Source organism: Falco cherrug, chromosome 7, assembly GCF_023634085.1.
Source record: "Falco cherrug isolate bFalChe1 chromosome 7, bFalChe1.pri, whole genome shotgun sequence".
Lineage (NCBI taxonomy): Eukaryota > Metazoa > Chordata > Aves > Falconiformes > Falconidae > Falco > Falco cherrug.
In genome coordinates, this window is record NC_073703.1 from 12,132,896 (window position 1) to 12,153,732 (window position 20,837).

Here is a 20,837-nt window from a genome sequence, read left to right on the forward strand (position 1 = left end):
GCAATATATTGACAAGCAGCATGAGACATCTCATGGGACCAAGAGTAACCCCTAGTCAAGAGGAGAAGGGATCCATAGCTCCCCAGGGAGCTCACATAACCAAGACCCAGGCTACCTGCCACTCTTTCAACCAGTGAGACCTGGTGTCCTTCCCTTGCTCTTGGTGGCAGGTTACTCCTGCGCACCCAAGTGGATCAGCTCCTCGTTCCAGCTCATTAAACTGGCTTGTGTTCATAGTCACCAGCAAAGCTGAATGGGTGGATTATTGCCCACTTATCTTTGTTGCTTTATAAATATGACTGGGTGCTGGTAACACTGGTTTAGGCTGGGGCATTCAAGCTCTGGAATGAAGGATGGTGTGGACATCTGGGCAGCTCTGGTCTGTAGGGCCCGCTCCTCCCTGTTGCCCGTTGCGATCCATCCACACACGGAGCATGCCTTGCCTGCTGACACCCACAGGGTAAGACATGCTCCAAGACCTGCAGGGAGACGATTCTTGGGGGTAAGGTGGTTGATGACAGCCCAGGGTCTTCATCCTCCACCTCCCCAGATGCCAGTCCCAGATGTGCAGGTGCCTGACCCTACCCTTTTCACCCACACGGGCACTGGGTTGTCACCACTGTCCTCAGAGGAGGCTCAGGGAGGACAAGCCCTAGGCTGACACCTCCCCCGGGTCCACAAGGCCCTCTGGGCGACCAGCAGGGACCCTGCCTGGCCCATCCGCCCCAGGCTCAGCCTGCGGTGGCCAGCAGCATTTGGGCAGGCCTCAACCCCCGGCGGGGCGGGCCCGTGGGGCAGGGACGGGACGCTCCTGCGGCTCAGCCCAGGGCTGCCCGCCCCCGCCGTGCTCTCGGGGATCCGCCGGCCGCGCTTCCCGCCCTGGTGAGGTCACGGCCCCAACATCACAGTGGCGACATCACAGTGGCGTCACCACCCTCACACCCGCGAGAGGAAGAGGAAGACAACAGCGTCACCATAGAGTGCGCCCTGTCGGCTTTAAATTTTAAATTGGCGGCGCAACCAATGGGCTGGCTGAGGGCGCCGGTCCCGCCCTCCTCGGCCGTCACGGCCGCTGGCCAATGGAACGCCGCGCTCCCCACTCACGCTCCGCGGCCGGCCAATCAAAGCAGAGTGACGCTCGAGCGGCCGTCGCCGCACCGCCCTTCCGCCCCTCTGCACTGCCAGCGCGGGCGCTGTATTGCGCAGGCGCGTCACGCCGCTGCTGCCCAATGGGGAGCGAGGAAGGGAGGGGCGGGCGCTCGGCGGTGACCAATAGGGACGCGCTCGGCGAGGGCGCCAGGAGTTGTACCGGGCGATGGCGGCGGGTGCGCTCTGACGGGGGCGGCGGCGGGGCCGTGGTGCAGCGGCGGGCGCCATGGCGTGCTCCCACAGCGTGGTGTTCCTGCTGGACACGGCCAGCCCAGGGCTGCGGGAGCGGCTCCAGCGTGGCGCCTTGCGGCTCCTCAACTACCTGGGCTGCCGCTTCGGCCTGCCCCGCCTCCGCTGGGCCTTCAGGTTCTTCGACTCGCTGGGGGGCCGCGGCCGGGCCTCGTGGGGCGGCGGCTTCCGCCCGCCGGGGCCCGGCGCCTGGGCCCGTTTCGAGGAGGAGCTGGGGGAGCGGTTCGGGGCGCGGAGACCCGCCGCTGTCCTGCCCGGGCCGGCGCCCCGCGCCGCCCTCACCCACCAGGGTCTCAAGGAGACGCTGCTCGACTTCCAGTGGGACCGCCCCGAGATCGCGTCCCCCACCAAGCCGCTCCGCAGGAGTCGGAGGACGGAGCTGGCCGCCGGAGAGCCCCCGGAGAGCCAGGCGCCTTCCGAAGGCTTTGTGAACGCCGTCTTCCTCTTCTCCCCCTGTCCCCACTCGCGGAGGGAGCTGCGGCGGTTCGTGTCGGGGAGCGACGCCCCTTCCTCCCCTGGGGAGCCGACCGCGGCTCAGGAGCTGGTCGAGAAACTCCTGCCCAGGAGTGTCAGGGAGTTGATTGCGGAGCAGAAGATCACGCTGTTCTGGGTGGACACTGCCGAGTGGTCTCAGGTAATGACACTGTATCTCACAGCTGTGAGCGCTAGCAGCCCATCTTCTATACTGCTTCCCTGCATGAGAAGGGAGGGTAGTTTTATGTTGTAGTCTTTGAGTGGAAGGGAGGGGTCTTCAGTTTCTGCCACATGATCTTGTTCAGCACTGGATGGAAAGCTGGAATAGTAGTTGTCCAGGTGGAGACTGAGCTGTATTTGCAATTGAGGAACTGTACGGTGTTTATTGATGGGTTATCTTGTGCTTCCAGTTAGGTGGGAGTTATAGCTCTTCAGAATTGCCAATAAGCCATCTGATAGGTCAGGTGTCTACATACCAGATTTAAAACCCTTAGCTTGAAAATGTTGGCTAGCTCTTAATTCAGTGGGAATAGTGTTTTCTTTCTTGGGTTCCTGTGAAGGCTAATGAGTCCATAAAAACACTTGGAAAACACTGCATTTAGATGTTTTGTATACGTTTTGTATGCTAGTTTTTCTGAAAGCACACAACTACTATTTGTTCAGATGAAGGCTGTCTCTGCTAACATTAACTTGAGACCTCTGTTACTTTATTTCAGCTGATTGAATCCCCAGATCATGTTGGATACTGGACAATGTTTGAGCTGATCTGTCAGGTGGGAGGCACCATTTTGCCGGCTGAAACCTTAGTGCATTGTTTGAATCACCACAGGGCAGATCTTGCTCATGGCTTTCTTGGAGACTCGGGTTCCCCAGTGCCACAGGTTGTGCCTTGGACCACGCTTCTGCCATTGGATGCAACTTTGAACTGCTTGTTCTCCAAGCGCTCTTTATTTCAAGCGATATTCCCCCAGCAAGAAGGAACATTGTTTCTCGGCATGCCTGGTAAGAAAAAAAAAGTAGTAAAAGATAAATGCGAATAGTAGTAACTGTGATCTCTCATGTAGGGTCTTTGAGCTTCTCTTGTACACAGTATGTAGAAGTAACTTCAGATATTTAAGAGCCTAAGTTTAAAAAAAGTCCTGTGTGTGCTCTTGTTCCTCTGATATGAGAGCTATTGGCTGGTATTTCTGATGTAGTTTCTTCAGGTTTACATGCTTCCAGAAGTTTGGATACATGAAGAGCTCTTTGCTGGTCCCACCTTATATGGGTGTACACCCTTTTCTTAGGTATACTTTGTCTCAGCTTCAATTTAGCTAAACTAAGAACACAAAAAGTTACTTCAAAAGAAAACAAATTAGCTTTGAAGCAACATGCAGTGTACATTGGCTCTTTCTTTAGTAGTCCTTTTGTGCACTCAGCTCCTTGAGAGCTTGGGTAGGTTAGTTCTGCAGTGCTCTTACTGTAGAACTATTCCCAATTGAATCTTGAACTTCAATGCAAAAAAAAGTTGTCCCTTCACTTAGGTGAAAAACCTATTCTACTTGCTTTAGGACTCTTGCTTTATTTTACCCTTGCACAGGAGGAAAGAAGCAGGAAAGTTGTGCTGTGATCCTGGAACCACTCACCATGAGTCAGAGACAACTGTGTTGTCCAGTCAACATCCTCCTGAAAGGTAGCTTGACGGGTTGGAGCTTGGTGCAGGCTGGCCACTTTCTCACAGAGAGCTGGATACTGCAGTGCTCACAGGCTAAGCAGGCAGAACATAACAGATCACTCTTTCATCAGCTCTTAAGGAGTTTAGTGACTGAAGAACTACACATGGTAAATCTTTATTTTTGCCTTAAACTAATAGCTGTTCTGAAATGAGCTGTGACAAAAGGGGTGGCAGCATATTATGTTGCAAAGACAATAATAGTATTTGTCGCACTGGAAATTGCCCATTTGGAGCTAAATTCAGAACATTCTTTAGGAGATCATGTAGGTCTATAACCTCTTTGTAAAGTATTTGTAGTTCTTAGGTCTCTGTATTTCTAGGTAATGTAAACTGTTCTCTTTTGGTTGTTGTTTTTTATTTTTAAATGTAGGTTGCTGAAGTATCTCTATCTAAAGCTTGGTGCCCCTGCACTGCTGTTTTATCACCACTTTCTGAGAGTACTGCAGTTCTGACTATACTTGGTACTGAGAAGACCGCTGAAGTTCAGCGATGCAACCTTGAAGGAGCTGTAGTGGAGAGCTCTTCCCAAGACCACGCTCTTAACCTCCCAGATATTGTGAATACTGTGCTGAGTGAAACTGACACAGTGGTGGAAGATTCTGTGGCCACTATGGGTAGGTCAAGAAATGCAAAACTTACCATCTTTTGATCATCTCTGGATCTGACTTGGAGTGGAAAAATCTAAAGCTAACTTCCTCAGTGAGGAGCCTCCAGTTTTTAGGACTTGTTTATTTAGTCTTGTCTTCTGTGGCTCAGGCCTTATGATGTGACGCAGGAATCAGCACTGGTGTGCCTTTCTGTTTTATTGACAAAGTATTAGTTGCCTTTTGCTTGTAGATAAAGCACAGCTACTTGTGCTTGGGGACAAGTTTTTAGAATGAGGTTTCCTAAAATGTGTCACATAGGTCATCCCTGGCCAGTAGAGCCTTTGCTGTGGCTGCAGGGAGGTGGCTTTTAGCTCACCTGTTTTGTGTTAGAGTGAATCTTCTTAGGAGTCTCCCTGCCTGATGTATTGGCTATTAAATTGCCCCTCCAGAACCAAAAGTTTGAAAACCTCTGCTATAGAGCCTCTATGAAGTCTGGGACCTCCTGCCACTTTGTTTAGGTTTTTTTTATATGTGTCTGCTCACAGGAGAAGAAACTGTCATGCCAGAGTGGGTCCAACAGGAACTTTCCCGTACAGAGAGCTGGTATCCTTCAGTGCTTGAAGCATGGTATCCTGCATCAAATGCTTGTGGGGCGAGCTCAGATCTGATGGAGTCGTTCAGGTATTTTTCTAAAATGTCTGCATAATAATCAAGGATTTCTGCTTCCTGTCAAGGGAGTATAGCTGTAGTGTTGCTGAGAGTTCTAGAATTGAGTGCCCCTCTTGGTGCTTTTATTTCTGTGCTCAGTTTACTGTGTTCTTTTGCTTCATTATATCTTGGTGTACAGATAAAATGAACTGGGAACAGGAAGTTTGGGTAGCAGTTTGTGTGGATTAAGATCTTGACAGTTTCAGGAGCGATAGAGGTGACTTAAAATGACCTGAGCTACTTGGGGAAATGTCAGACTTCAGCTCTTGTGGCATGATAAGATACATTAGCAAGATGCTGAAGATAGTAGTTGTGTTATCACAGTTGGTATTTAGTAGGAACGAATAAGCCTGCTTTCTTCAAAGAGCTTGCTGATTGAAATGTTAAAAAAAATATCTTAATGCAGGATAGCTTAGATAACACAAAGCTGCTCATGTAGTTTTGTGGCATGGGTCAGTGGCATATCCATTGTTCGTCAGGCAATTCTTACTATGCTTGTTTCCAACTTGGTGTGACCCTTTTAATAGGGTGGTTTGGGGTTTTTTATAGTCTTAAGAAAGAATTTTGGGAAGCAAGCATTGGAAGAGTACTAGCATGTGTTCCTTCCGCTATATTGCTGTGCACTGGCACCTAGAAAAACCTGGTTCCTGTCTGTTGGCAATGAGGGATGTGCCTCCCACTCCTATCTTTTCTTGATAACTGTATGGAATGGCTCTCCCATGTATAGGCTCCTGCAGGTTCCTTGTGCTAAGGGGAAGGATGATGCAGACCAATCTGAAGGAGAACTCTCAGAAAGTCTATGTGAGCTGTACCAGAGAAAATCCAGTGAAACATCTGCTGCAGCTGGGTCAGGAAATAACAAAAGGAGACGTATGTATACTTTGGGATTATATATGCATGTTATGTTGTCAATTAAAAATGATAAAGACTTCTTAGGCCTTTTTAATGCAGGAACCATAGAGATCTGTACTCCCCTGAGTAGTGGCGTGCTTTAGATTTTCTTATTTGGAGACAGCATCATTTACATATTAATATTAGGATTGTCCTTTGGTACAACCCAAATGACTCTTTCAAGGCTGTGCAGTGACTGGTAAAACTGTTCAAAAGCAGCATGCAGAGCTCTGCAGTTTCAGTAGTTGTTATAGGTCCCTTTAAGTAGGGATCGTTCCAGCTACTACTAACTATTGCAGCCTCTCAACTTTGTTCTTATTTGGAGAAATAAAACACTTCTAGAAGAATTTATTCATTGCATTTCAGTCTGCTGCCCACAGTTGATTATAGGCTAACCTGAGGTATCCCTAAGTCTTGCTCTGTCAGCTGTTTCTATTTGTGACATAAGATTGCTTCCTATATATGTAACTTCTGATTATACTTGGTAAATTCTTGTACAGAGCAACAGCTTTTTACTTGGAGAAGTAGCTGCCTGCTGTGCTGCCTTACACTTATTTCTTGGAGAAATACAAACCTTTTGGGCCATGGTTTCCACTAGAGGGTTGCTACGCTCACTTGACAGTAACACAGAATTCAGTATTATGCTCTGCTATGGAGTTCCTGCCCCAGTGTGTCTGATGGTAGAACTCTTTTTTTTTTTTTTGTGGTGTTGCAGGTGTAGTTCCCCGAACTCCGGTCAGGCAGAAGATGAAGACTATGTCAAGATCCCTGCAGATGCTCAATGTAGCAAGACTGAATGTAAAAGCTCAGAAGTTTCAACCTGAGGGTGCACCACCAACAGTGAATGAGAAGGTTTCGCAGAAGCTTTCAGCAAGGAGATTGGATGAAAAGGTGGAAGAAAAGGATAAAGCGCTTAAGATACCAATAGGTGTGTGTTGAGTTATCAGTCCTGATATTTGTAGGAGGTCATATGGGATTTTTATGGAATTTAGTTTCTATAGTTACTATAGTTTTAGTAGTTACAACTACTCCTGGGGTTAGTTTCCTGCCTTGTCTCCATCTGAAAAAAGTAATAAGGAATTATCTTTTTTCTCTGTCAACCAAAAGTAGAGGGAAGCACCCATCAAGGTGTAACTTGAATTGTAGTCTTATTTACTAATTATGCAGAAATAAAGGGCATTTCTTGACTGCTACAGTAGCCCAAAAGGTTGCTGATCTACTTGGAACTAAGACTAATTTGTCATGGGTCTGGACCTGGGACTGCTTCTGTTAGTGTTCTGTGATCTGGTTGCATCTTTGCTGGAGAAAATCTTTATAATGACCTCATCTGTTCCCCTCCTCAGCTGGAACAAGTATTTTATTAGTAAATGCCTGTATTGAACAGGCATTTTGTTAACTTAGATCACTTTTCTTGCAGACTTCAAAACCGAGGAGGAACTGCAGTCCCATTTAATTGCAAGCTACCAGAAGGCTGTGACTGAGGGAATTCTTTCATCTGTGTGTGCCCAGAATATGATCATGGCCATTAAAAGGTTTTTGAAAGTACAAGATGCCAAAGAGAAAGAGGTAGGTAAGAGTGTGTTGTCAGGGTTGTTACTTACTATTCTAGGCTACCTTTCCTTCTTAGCTGAAGTTTCTATGCACAGTTGCACATAGTCAAAACCCACAACCACATCTTTCTGTACCAACTCAATGGTGGGAAAACTATAGGTAGTTGTAAAGAATGTAGGAAAATCCAGTTCAGTTATCAGTTTACACTTTTGCTAAATATTGCAACAAATGTCTTTTTCCTTTACATTGACCTCATTCTTATTTCATTTATTCAAAGACAGTATTTTAAAAAAGATATTCTTGCAAACCATATTTTAAAAATGTCTCCTACTCTTGCTTTACATGGCAAATCTAAACCTACTGCTTCTCCAGGAAAGAGAAATAGCTCAAGGTATTTCTTCCTATCTTTAACACTATTTATAGACTTAAAGCAACTCACTGAAACCAAAATTGGTAAACTTGTGAGTAATTGAAAAAAATACTGTGAAAGCCAAATCCACAGTTACTGAAGAAGGCCTGAAGCTGCAAGTAACCTTCTCTGTGATTTCAAGATACACGTTGTTCTATGTCTCATGTTACTGTGACTTTGTTACTGAAAGAAAAAGAGAATTCCTTTCCTTGAAGGAGAAGAAAAAAACTGAGCTAGTTGCCAAAAAATGGGTCAAGAGGGATGGGGAGAAAAAACCTGCCTTGCAGGCAGAGAACAGACTTGAAGTTTATGCTGTAATTATGTGTCTCTGCAGGTGGCCTGTGTGGAAAGAGTCAGAAACCATCTCCTGAAGACCAGTAAAATGCTCAGGCAACAGCATGGCTCCCAGAAGGAGACCAAAGTCAGAGAGTATGAGACACTATTTACTTCAGCTTCTGAGATACTGTAGAGTTAGCAATTTTTAATGGTGGCTTTTAGTGAAAAAGTATACATATGGAGTAAACATTCCAAGGAGAATCTCTGGTCACAGTAAAGACATTTAATTAAATGCAGATATACGTACACTGTGTGGTAAGCATTGCAGTCTATATCTGAAACAAGGGATCTATGCTAACCAAATTATGCTGTGTCAAAAGGAGCCAGTTCCCTTCCTATTGCTTTTTTGAACTTAACTTTTGCAGTAAATATGCTCTTTTGAAAAAAAAAATAAAAAAATAATAATAAAAAAAACCCCAACAAAAACCCCAAAACAGCAGTGAATGATTACTTGTTTTCTTAGGTGCCGACTTCAGGTATTTTTGCGCCTTGAATTATGTCTTCAGTGCCCTTCACTGCAAAGCAACAGTGATGAAATGGAGCAGCTGTTAGAAGAGGTAAGTAAACTATAGGCCAAGTTTTCTTTCTGGATGGTACTAGAAATGCAGACCTGGAAGCTGTAGTTTTCCCTTGATTTTACTGTACATTTTATAGTCATTGCTAAATTCTGGTTTTGCAACTGTTGCAACTTTCTTTTCCAGATGACGGATATGCTACGCATTTTATGTCTGACTGAAGACCCAGGGTATCTTACAAAGTTTCTGGAGGAAATACTAGAATTGTAAGTTCTTTAGTGTGACCTAAGTGTTACTGGGGACTGGTTTTGGTTGGATGTTTTCTTTGAGTAAACAGCAATCTACAGTTTTACTGCATCTTTGTAATTTTCAGGTTTAGACACATTCTATTTTTTATCTTATACTTGATTGAAGAAGTAGCTGATAAGCAAGTAAACTGTTGAAAAAGACTAGTTGATTTTCAGTTGGTTTTTTTTAATTGACACATAAGGACAAGGATTTAGTTCAAACATTGGGATTGAAACGGACGCTTTTGTGGGGGATTGTATTTGACGTGGGTTCTCTCTGATGCTCTAGGTATATGAATTCTATACCAAAGACCCTTGGAGATATTTATTATGGTCTTGGTACACAAATACCCCCGAAGCTGACATCTGTTCTGCCTGCGGACTTCTTCAGTGATGACTCTGTGATTGTGGATAGCAAATCTCCAGGCCTTCCACGGTCTTTATCATCTGCCTTAACTCCCAGCACTGTAAGCCTATGCACCGAGAGTGATCAGCTGGAGGAGCTGCGCACCAGATCTGCCAAAAAGAGAAGGTAATAATTCCAAATAGGAGGCAGCTTGTTTCAGCCTGGGCTGTGGCTGAGGAGTTACCTAAACTACATCTGTTTTTGTTTCTGTTGCTGGATAGCTGGTTGGGGCAAGCTGACATCTGCTGATAGGTCTGCAAGCCTGAGACAAACATTAAGGGCTCCCATTTTTCATTTTAACTTGCCATTGTTGACTATATGAAAGTGTAATCTCGATTCTGTATGTGTATCTTAAACAAAAGCAGAGTTCCTGAGCATCTTCCATGAGTGGAAGATGATGTTCTACTGTGCAGTAGGTGACCCTATATTGTTAAAGTTAAAACTGATTTACTGTAGGCCTCCGTTGGGGATCCTGTGTGAATTTTAACAAATTGCTAAATGAGTCTTAATACCATCCTTAGTTAGATATAGCTATTATATTTCAAATCATCTTTCAGTGTTGTAACATAAGTGAGGTACCAATGCAACTGGCAATCTGAATTTAGGTAGACTTCCTATCTCTTGAGTCAAACCTAAGTTTAATTGTCATTAGATTGATAACTATGCTTCTGATCGTACTTTAAGTTAATCTTTGTATACTTTCTAAAGGAATAATGTGTTGGCCAGACACAGGAGCATGACAGAAGCACCACAGAACTTGCGTCAAATTGAGATTCCCAAGATAGCCAAGAATCCCATCAGAAAGGTAAAACTCTTCCAAAAGAATTCTGTCTGTGGGCTGCTCCTGCAGGGGTGCAGCAACGTGGTGAAGTGACACATGAGTGCAAAAACTCCTGCTCTGTATTCATGTAGTGAAGTATGCCCTGTATCAGTAGTAGAGAGATCAGAATTGTCTTGAAGGAGAAATTGAAATAATGTGTGATTCGGAGCTTACAGTTACTATTCATAATAGTTAAACATAACGTTAAACTGCCAGTGAGGCTAACTTCTTTTTTGTTTCAGGAGAACTTGCATTCTTGCCTTGCCACTGAGAAGTGCCAACAGATGCCAGTGTTGCAGAAAGCAGCAGTGCAAGGTATATTGACTTCTAGCTTTTTCATGGAACGGTGCATCTTCAGCACACGTTCTCACTAGAAATTCTAGTGAGCATGCTGGAAATCTGAAGGAAGTTTTGCTGAATTCTGCAAAAACTTTGAGGAAAAAATAATCATTGTATTCTGTGTGCTCACATGCAGAAAACTTAAATTAGGTATCCTGAAAAGAAAACCTTTCCATTCTTCCATGAATCTTGCAATTATTTTAATCTTCTCTGTCCTGAAAGGAAAATGAGGACAAGACTGAACTTCTATATCTGGAAACAGCATATATCTCTGCAAAATACTTTATAAAATTAAATCCCACATGGGTTCTCTGAACCAACATGTTTCAGTTGAGATTTTGCAGCTCACTTAATGTTGTTCTACCTAGGACACTGACTGGTTGGTTTTTCTGCTGTGGCATCTGCTTTAGCCTATTGCTGGAATAATGCAGATTTGTAAGAGAAGTCCAGGATGGATTTAAAGCCGGACATGTTTCAGTAGCAGAAAAACAATTTTTCGATGCTTTGTGGCCCCTAAAAAGTTGTTTTTCTATGCTGGTATGTGATGTTCCCATCTCTAGTAGCCTGACAAAATTACCTTCCTGTGGTGATTTTTTTTTTTCCCCCTTCCCCTCTTTTTTTTTTTTATCTGATCATTTCTTTCTCTATCTTGCCTCACAGAGGTTACAAAGGTGAGGAGGAACCTCTTCAATGAAGAGATACATTCATCATCAAAAAGGTCTATGAAAAAGATGCCTAGAAGTCAGTCAGTATCTGCTGTGGAAGGCTTAAGCTACAAATGTAGTGATAAAGGCCCTAAAGGTAGGACATAGGACATGACTTAACACATGTAGGATTGTTGTGGAAGAGATTTTGTTAAAATTCCTATTCTTGTGTCCTTAGTTCTATGCAACAATTACTATGTTTTTAGTGAAGGAGAAAATACTTTAGATCATTGCTGTGGTGTTTGGAGGGTGAATAGGATGGTATTGAAACCAAAACCGGTTTTATACTGAACAGTACTCTTCTTTATGAGATGTAGAGAGTTGAAAATGCTTGGTGAAAAAAGGATCTCTGAATGAAAGATGAAGAGTGAAATTGATCTCAGTAGGTTAATTATGTCCGACACAAAGTCGGTACTATTAATAATATTGAGAGAGTGGGAAGGAAGTGTAGACACTAGACTCTAAAATCATGATAGCTTATGACTGGTGGGAGACTGATGCACAGTGATTCTTACACTGAAGCTGATACAAAACTATTTCTCCTACTGTATTTATTCATCCTAACTGCTTTATAATTGTGTGATGTTACAATTCTTGCTTGATTTTTATAGATCATCACATATTATTGACTAAGAGAGTTGCAGAAACGCCACTACATAAGCAGGTGTCCAGGAGACTACTACATAAGCAGATCAAAGGCCGGTGAGTAAACTCTTTCTGAATTTCTTCAATAAGTAGTGGATGTCTAGTGGTTGTGAGCACAAGAATGAGGTATCTTCTTTGTGGTCAAAAGTGTCATCTTCAGCTAAGTTCCATTGTCTGAGTGGGGAGAAATACTGCTTACTTCATTATGTAAGTTAGGGTGCTTTAATTTCCTCATCTGACTTCTGTTTAGGTTCAGTTGCTGTTTTGAAGGCTTCTGAAGAAAAGGCCTGTGCTTTTATGGACTCTCAGCTGAAACTTAGTGTTTACTTCCATGTAGAACTGTTACCTATACGGCCGGACAGTTACCCATACTCAATTTTATGTTAATAGGAGGCAAAGTGCTTATTAATTGCTCACTCTAGCTCACAAAGCAATATATTGTTGTAGAATAGAGTACTGCTTTTCAGTCTGTGTGGTAAGTTCTGTTTCTGTAAATGTGAACAGTATGCTAAGTCCAAAATACCTGCTTTTTGTCAAGGTCTTCTGATCCAGGTTGCGTTAATGGTGTTGTAGAAGAATCTCCAGATAAGGACATAAACGGTAAGCACTGATTCTTGATTAAAGGTGGTTTTGTTGTGTTGTAGCTTGTAAGATGAGCATGGTTCAATTTAGGTAATTCATGAAGAGTCAGTACAAAAACATTGTACTATTCTGTTGGTGGAGCACAGCCTCCTCAGATAGAACCCCTTGCTGCTCTCTGCTTTGACAGCTTTGTATAGTAGAAGTTACTATACCTTAACTCTTTTAAATGAAAATACATGAAAAGCTTTGAGGGTGAGCAAGATTCTGATCTGCTATAATTACTGCCAAACCAGAACACGCAGGTTGGTTTTTTTTTTTAATGTAACTTCAACATATTATGCTGTGACCCTAATACCGCTCTGATTTCTACAGTAACAGATAGCCACCTGGCTCTGTGGAGTGTCTTATATTATGTTGGCTACTGCTGTTTCTCATCCCCAGGAGGGAAGAAGAAAACAGAATGGTTGGGCAATCAGGAAAATGAAATCGCTAGCAAAAAGAGACAGGAGATTAACTAATAATTTAACTTGGATGTAACTTGAATTGAAGATGGCTCTTCTAGCATTCTCTAGAAATTATATGGAAAGGAGGGATAAGAATAATCATGAGTTAGAGGAGAGGACATCATGGTTTGGAAGGGGGTTTTTGTGTGTCAGTATTCCAAATCTCCAAGAAAGTTGAAGCTTTCTTCTTCGTGTGCTTGCCTCCTTAGGTTAGCTAACCTAATGAGATAGTTAGCTGTATGAAAGTTTCTTCTTAGAGTGTAGTGTTCTTTTTAGTTACAAACTGTTCCTGAATGTCCCCATTGCTGAGGCAGAAAGAAGGCTCAATCTCCAATATCCTTACCTTTCAGAAGCAGGTTTGAGAAGAAGCCCACGCATCAAACAGCTGTCTTTGAATAGGACCTGCTCTGGTGTTTTCTATTCCACTACACAGTCCAGCTCACAAAAGTCACAGCAAGTCCATCAGGGACAGAAAGAGGAGAGCTGTACACTGCAGGATGCAGAAGGTACTGAATGGGATTTGAGCAGGCTGATACTGCTGATCTGAAAAGCTGGCATGGATAACTGAGTTTGATTTGATTTTGCTTTACAAGAGACTGTAAGAAGCTAAGAGCTATCATATAATATCTTCTGTAGACAGAAATTCATCCCCAGTAATTATTTTTGAATTGGGAATCTGAATCTGGAGGACAGTAAGGCAGCTATTTCTGTGATGAATACACTGCCAACTTAAGAAACCAGTCGGGCCCATCTAACAGAATACCACTGATTGTCACTCTGCATTCCTTAAACACAGTGAAATCCCTGTAAAATATGGGACAGAAATCCTAAAGCTTACTTTCAGTCTGCTCTGTGGCAGCATAAAGCAGTGACTGATGGGATCTTCTTTGCTGGCTTTCTCAGTGGGATTAACAGCTATAAATGGTGACATGTAGTTCCTTATATTGTACATATTACAAGAATATTTAGTCATGAACCAGAATTTTCTTAAGCTACAAGCTATACATAGAACAAGAGGCTGAGCTATTTGCTACCTTTTTCCAGCTAGCGTACTCTTCCTATAGACGGATATTAGTTTCATATTGGGAAATAATTCTGGTGAAGCTTTAATGTTTGGCCAGAAAATAACATGCCAGGGCTATAGGCTTTATGCACTACTTGTCTTGATCACTTCAGATGTATGGACGTTTGTGGCACGTTACATGGTGTTAGCTGAGTTGTACTGTTCCACTTTGTAGGCATTAAGCATCATTCAGAGGGCCCCACTGTCCAGACTCCCAAGAGATTTTTCTTTGGAGCGGTCATTGACACATACAGTTCTGCAGTGAAGCATTCACCTGGAAGCAGGAGAACAGGAAAAGATTTCTTACACTTAGAGGAGCCAACTGCTGATCAGGTAGAAATGCTTACCCCTCTCTCTTTCTTCCCATTCTCCTCTTCTTCTAGTCATATTTAGTGAGACCTACACATTTTAAATGTAGTGTTTCTGCTAAGTCTGATCAAATGTGTTTTGTGGTTTAAATATTGAGAAGTAAATATCAAGGTGGTAGATAATACTACTGGGATAGAACAAGCATGATTCTTTATTTTTCTTTCCCTGCAGACTCCTAGAAAAACACCTCATAAAGTTGCCCAGAAGCCACAGAACTCTGCCAGTAAACTACCAAGGAGATCACCTCGCTTTCTCCACAGGACACCACAGAAGCTGGAGAAGACTCCTGGCAAAAATCCAGCTGCTAAGCAGACTGCAGCTAAGTGTTTGGGAAAGTACTTTTCTCATCCTGTACAAAGGGTCAAGTCACCATCTGCATTGACTGAAAGTAAGAGGGTTTGCTTACTGCAAGTGACTTCTAAGGATTGTTCTCCCACAGAAAGACTTTCCCCTCCTTACGAAGAGGCTGACTTACAAATACCAGAACATGAAGGGTTTGCAGTGCTGAATGCCTCGTTACCTCTGACAGATTCAAATCCAGCTGCTTCTTCCCCCTCTGCTGACCAGGAAAGATGTTTTACAGAACTGCAAACTCAAAGGTGTTCTTTGAGATACCTCTCAAAACTAGCATCTCCAGTTGATACTCAGAGGCAAATCCTTCCAAACAAAATTTGGGCACAGTCAGACCTGTTACCTCAAGCAACTGAAAACCCTCCCAGGAAATCTGAAGATCCAGGTTCAAAATTGTGTACCAGTCCACTGCATGCAGAAATACCAGAGCTCGGCATGAGGCTAGAGCTTTCCTTCAATTCTGGTCTCTCTGAAAGTTCCACAGACTCCATGACAATCTGCTCTGCTTCCCATGCACAGGGTGGGGAGTCTGACTGGGAACTCAGTGCATCTAAACAATCTTCTCAAAAATCGCCAGGTATTACTGGCACTTCACTGAGGTCCCTGCTTCACACATCAAAGCAGGCCAAATGTGAACCACATTCTGGAGGAGAGAGCCTCACACTTGCATGTGCAGCACCCCTTGAAGATAAGGACAACTGTCATGATAATGGTGGTAACTCTTATGTAGAAAACTTTCAGCTTTGTCAGTCCCAAGTTACTGAAAATACCCCTGTATCGGAGAAAAATACACAGATGGATGTAGCATCTCAAAAATCTTCTCCAACAGAGGACTTGGAAAACTTGGAAAAGCATTTGTCTCCAAAGCATTCTCCTGGAGGGCAAGTACATGCCCAGAATGCTGGGCTAGGGTTTGAGCAATTGGTTAAGGAGGGGAGCTCCAGTGCAAACAGCTGTGAGTCCTTCCTAAGTGGTTCTCAAACAGTTAGTGATGACTTGGAACCAAGAACCCTGCTGAGAGAAGACTATGCGGGTTTGAAGGCTCCAGGTCTGAAGAGACTCTTCAAATTTGCCCTGAATACTTCACCTCCTATGCCAAAGTCTGCTCCTCCCTATTCTTTACGCTGCACTGCAGACAGGAGGCAGCGGGAGGCTGAAGCACGGATGGGAAATCCTCAAATTCTAGCTAAGGTCTCTACCTCTAAGAGTCGTTGCAAAATGCCTTCTGCTAGTCCACCGACTTACAAAGTTGAACTTGAAATGCAGGCTTCAGGCCTGCCCAAACTTCGCATTAAGAAGATTGACTCTTGCTCATCTTTGGAAACTCAGCCTGAAACAACTGCCAGCAAACCCAATGGAGGAGAAGGTCCCGTTGGTGATCTTGCTATGACCTGGTGTAGCAAACACCCGGGAAAACTAGCAGCTGCCTGTGGTTCACCCTCCTGCTGTCGCTCTTTCCACAGTACACCTGGGAAAGGTGGAGGACAGACCTACATATGCCAGTCATACACTCCAACAAGCTGTGCCTCTAGTGCCACCTCCCCATCCCCCTTAGAAGCAGGAGTTCCCTGGACGCCTTCTCCAAAGCAGAAGGGCAAGACTACCCCTGATGCTATCAATGATTGGCCTCGGAGAAAGAGAGCAGCAGGCAGTGCTGCAAATGCCAGTTGTGGTCAAAGTGAGAAGAATGGTGATGAACAGAAGAGAGTGTCAACAGGTAGAGAAGGAGAAGTGAAGATCTCTGAGCATTGCAGCAGCAAAGTAACAAATATTCTTGGGGATTTTGAACTGGAAGGGATTTGCAAGCTCCAGGATCAGGCATCTCCTAGTGACTCTGAACCCAGGGCTGATGAGGACTCTACCATGGGAGCTTTTGGCTTGAAGTCTCGAAAGCGGGTATTTACATATCTCTCACCAGAAAAGGAGAATCATGATGCCAAGAGATCTTGCACTGACAGGTGCGATTTGGATCCTGCTGGCTTTTCCACAGATGAGGGGAACAGGAGCAAATCAAGGATGGACTCTGTACTTCCTGAGACACCAGGAGCGTGTGCTCTCATAACTCTTGAGCAGCACAGTCATGTAGATGATGATGTCTTCCTTTTGTCAGGTAATTAAGTGGCACAAGTGATGCTCTATTGAAATTCAGAGATGGTTAAAAAAGTAGGGTAGACAAAACCAAGAATGCCTTTGTTTTCTGTCTGTCTGAGGGAGAATGAGGTGGAAGGGGAGAGTGGGTTGTAGATGACATGGAAGTTAATTATGTGGAGAGGCAGGCTAGATGTGTGGAGCTAGTTCATCCATGGAGTACTAATGATGGGAGAGAGATCAGAGAAATATGAAAGTGCAGGAGGCTGGAGGAATTGGAAGGAAGGTTTGAGATCTGGGGGAGGGAAGATCCCAATTGCATCCAAACTGGCAATTTATTTGTTTGTCTTGATGCCAGCCACTAGCTGTTTCTGTCTACTGTCCAGCGCTGAAGCCAGCTGTCTGAAGCTGGGCTGCTTCAGTATAGACTAGACCCTTGGTGGGGTTAATCTTGTGGATGTTGGTATTTACTGCTGATCCAGTTCTTCTGTCTGCCTGTGGTGGCAGGCCCATTCAAAGTGGGTATCGGGAACAATTGCCTTGCTAGCAGTAATGTTGCCTTGGTAGGTATTGAAGTTTAAACTACCTCTTTGCTTTCGCTGTGGGTACAGATGATTCAGCTGACCTTGGTAAAACAGGCTGTCTCAGCTGTGTAAACAAGGCCTTGTGAGTTTCAAACACTTAATCCAGTATTGTTCTAGAAATTACATGTTGCGGCAGACTATAGCAGATGTTCTACAGTCATTGCATGCCCCGAAGCATTAAGCTTCAGTGTCTTGTTTCCTCTTGTAAGAAGGGTTTGTATACAGAGGCAATGTCTTACTCGGTCAACAGGTATCACTGAGAAAAACGGACAAACTTTAAAGCAACATAGTCCATATCTGCGACATGTAACAACAGCATTTAGCCTTAGGCTGGTCCTGTAAGAGACTTTCTGTACTTACAGACCTTGTTTCTGTATTTACAGATCTTCATGATTATAAGTTTTCTTCCAAGACACGAGTTAACTGTAGAGTAACTATGTTTAATACAAGCGAAGCACTGTTCTACTAAATCTAAGAAAATGAAATGCGCTAAGAGCTAATCTCAGACTGCTGTTTATTTTTCTTAATGTCAGAAAGCCACTGTGCCAGCCAAAATCTTGTTTCATATAAACTCAAAGTATCACTTGTGCTGATGGAAGTTTTGAGGTAGAATAAAGGCTGTGTATGAGACTTACCTGAAAGCACCCTTGAGTTACCAGTTTGCTGTAGCATCTCGCTGTGCTTATCCAGGCTCAACTCCACCAGTGAAGAACGTGCTCTCTGCTAGCAGCATTCTAGCACTGACCCAGTCTCCACTGCTGTGCCAGGGACAGACACCGCCATCTCGGAGAAAGTGTGCTCAAGGTAAAGCCACCTGTGCTGTAAGGAAAGGCTGGGTTCGACCGGACTAGATGTGCTCTCTGCTTGTCTGCAATGAAATGAAAATAAAATTGTACTGTCCTAGGGACTGGCCTTTGTGCAGAAAGCCTGTGGCTGTATCTGCCACTTCTGTATTCAGTGTCTCCATCCCATGTGTTTCCAAGAAGCTTGGCACGAATTGGGAAGTTTGGAAGGGAGGGGAGGTAGCAATGAAGAAAGAGAGTAGCTCTGCAGGAAGTGCTTGTTTCCAGTTGGTATTTGGCTTCTTGGAGTCACCAGTAAACTTTGGCAAACTGTGGCTTTAACTTATTCTTTCTGTCTTGTAGAAGAGGAGTCTGATGCCTTCCAAGTTACTGCCAACCAGGAGCTGTCTCCATTCCACATCATGGCTTCCAGGAAGCATCCCATTAGCAGGACTTACCTACGGAAAAAGCTGCTCAGCTGAAGTTTGGAGCCAGAACAGTATGGAAAACTTTGCATTATCCCAGCTGTACAACACCCTTTTTAATAAGGACCTTATATTTGGTGTTGGACTGGACCTGTCTTGTGCTGGTTGGTAGGAGACTGGATGCAAGCACATGACAGTGGAATTGAGGACCACTCTAATTTGTAGGGTTTTCTTTGGGTTTTTTGATACCCTCAGTTGCAGCATCTCTCCAACTGTTCAAAGCCCAGCTTGGTCTTCCTAGCACTTCTGCATGTGGTAGCTGAGTTCTGCAGCAAAGGTTCAGTTCTGCTAGGTAAAGAGGGAGAATTGTCACTTTTCTACAGCTTTCTTGTAAAATAAACTGATGTGAATTTTCACTGTGTCGCTTAATCAGAAATCTGTATTTTGCCCACGTGAGGGGCAAGGGGTTGGGGCTGTAGGAAGCTGGGGGTGAATGGGTACGAAACAAGCTGCGTGCTTCTGCTGTTGATCTTGTTTTGATACGAGCCAGATCCCTCGGTTAGTTGCATCCAGTTCCCCGCTAAACTGTGCCAAAAACAATAAGCACATTAACTCTGGACTAAAGGGTAAATTACTCAGAAATACTTACAGAATCATTTAGGCTGGAAAAGACCTTTAAGATCATCAAGTCTAACTGTAACCCAGGACTGCATCCCAGAGAACAACTGGTCGTATAAAGACTGAGGTAAAGAAGCCATTTAAGTACCTTTTCATTGTCCTTCAAGGCAATGTTCTCTGCTGCATCCAATAAAGGATGCAGATTAGAAAAGAGGACCAAGGATAATGTATTTGTAAAAACATTTTTTGGTTATATTTTACAGCAGTGGCCAGCCTGAGTTCTAGCTGAGTTTCACCTCCTATCTTTGCCCTGCAAACAACATCCCTGTAGTCCTCCCTTGTTGCCTGCCCCTTCTTCCAAAGGTCATAAACTCTCTTTTTTTCCCCTGAGTTCCAGTCAGCTCTCTGCTCAGCCAGGTTGTTGTTCTTCCCTTCTGGCTCATCTTTCAGCATGTCAGGATGGCCTGCTCCTCTACCTTTAGGATTTCCTTTTTGAAGAATTCCCCAGCCTTCCTGGACCCCTTGCCCCCTTCAGGGTTGCCTCCCAACAGACTCTGTCCACCAGGCTCCTGAACAGGCCCAAGTCAGCCCTCAGGGAGTCCAAGGTTCTGCTACTCCCCTTCCTTACTCTGAGAACTGAAAAACTCTTATCTCATGATCATTATGCTCAAGATGTCCTCTGACCACCACAACACCCACCAGTTCTTCCCAGGGCATCTCCACTGGTTGGCTCACTGACAAGCTGTGTCAGGAAGTTATCTTCCACGCACTCCAGGAACCTCCTAGACTTTTTCCTGTCTGCTGTGTTCTGTTTCCAGCAGACATCTGGTAGGTTGAAATCTCCCATGAGAACAAGGGCTAGCGATCGTGAGACTTCTCCCAGCTGCTTGTAGAATGTTTCATCTGTCTCTTCGTCCTGGCTGGGTGATCTGTAACAGACTCCCACCAGGATATCCACCTCGTTGGCCTTCCCTTGATCCCACAAACATTTGACCTTGTAGTTACCATCATTAAGCTTTAGGCTGTCAAAACCTCTGTAATATACAGAGCCACTTGACAAATGCCAAGAAGAGTACAGAGGGGGGGAAAGGTAACTTAGCTGGGACCAGGGAAGGAGTTTGATTCTCTCTCTTTGTAGACCACAAATGGTTTGGTGTATCTGCTCCTGGCCACTGCTGGGTAAGCAGGTGCTGATGGAGTAGCTTCGTTGTCCTTTTCTGCAAGCTTGCAGTGAGCCAGGGAGGACTGGTGGTAGAAGCTTCCTTGGAGGCAGAACTCTGATGGAATAACTGGAGATGACAGTTTGAAGACTACTTTTTACCAAACTGAGTCACTGATCAGTGACTTAGTTGCCTGTGACACACATGCTTGCATTCTGACCACAAGAAGGCAGCAGGAGCTGTGATTCAGTGTCTGAGATGTAGCCTACAAGGAGCTAAAATTGTGCATTGTTTTGGAAGGACAGTTTTTTCCCTTAGGATAGCAATCCGTTTGCACGTGGCAGGATGTTAGGGAAGCCACCCCACTGTGTCCAGTGAATGCACAGAAAGCAGAGCGTCGCCCTAAAACCAGGCATGGCAATGCAGAAGCTTGTTACATGGCTTGAAGGCTTTGAGGGGCTGGATGGTATTGAATGCAATTTGTTTCCTGGAAACACTACTTGTTGCAGGAAAGCTGTTTCCCTCTGC

General features: G+C 44.3%; 1 protein-coding gene across 2 annotated transcripts; it reads left to right on the plus strand.

Moving 5' to 3' along the window:
* Nucleotides 1–1,294: 1,294 nt before the first annotated feature.
* On the plus strand, nucleotides 1,295–18,947 carry TICRR (TOPBP1 interacting checkpoint and replication regulator). Of its 2 annotated transcripts, none has more exons than XM_055716665.1 (22): nucleotides 1,295–2,032; nucleotides 2,589–2,874; nucleotides 3,452–3,693; nucleotides 3,957–4,200; nucleotides 4,719–4,854; nucleotides 5,609–5,751; nucleotides 6,488–6,700; nucleotides 7,190–7,338; nucleotides 8,067–8,161; nucleotides 8,532–8,625; nucleotides 8,770–8,849; nucleotides 9,160–9,402; nucleotides 9,985–10,081; nucleotides 10,339–10,411; nucleotides 11,096–11,236; nucleotides 11,751–11,841; nucleotides 12,323–12,384; nucleotides 13,223–13,375; nucleotides 14,108–14,265; nucleotides 14,473–16,762; nucleotides 18,015–18,128; nucleotides 18,470–18,947. In XM_055716665.1, the coding sequence occupies exons 1-22, from the start codon at nucleotides 1,376–1,378 to the stop codon at nucleotides 18,586–18,588; spliced, it is 5,880 nt and encodes a 1,959-aa protein (XP_055572640.1). In that variant the 5' UTR covers nucleotides 1,295–1,375; the 3' UTR covers nucleotides 18,589–18,947. The 2 variants fall into 2 exon arrangements, with proteins under 2 accessions (XP_055572640.1, XP_027657443.2); XM_027801642.2 differs by having other exon boundaries at nucleotides 1,296–2,032; nucleotides 13,220–13,375.
* Nucleotides 18,948–20,837: the final 1,890 nt, after the last annotated feature.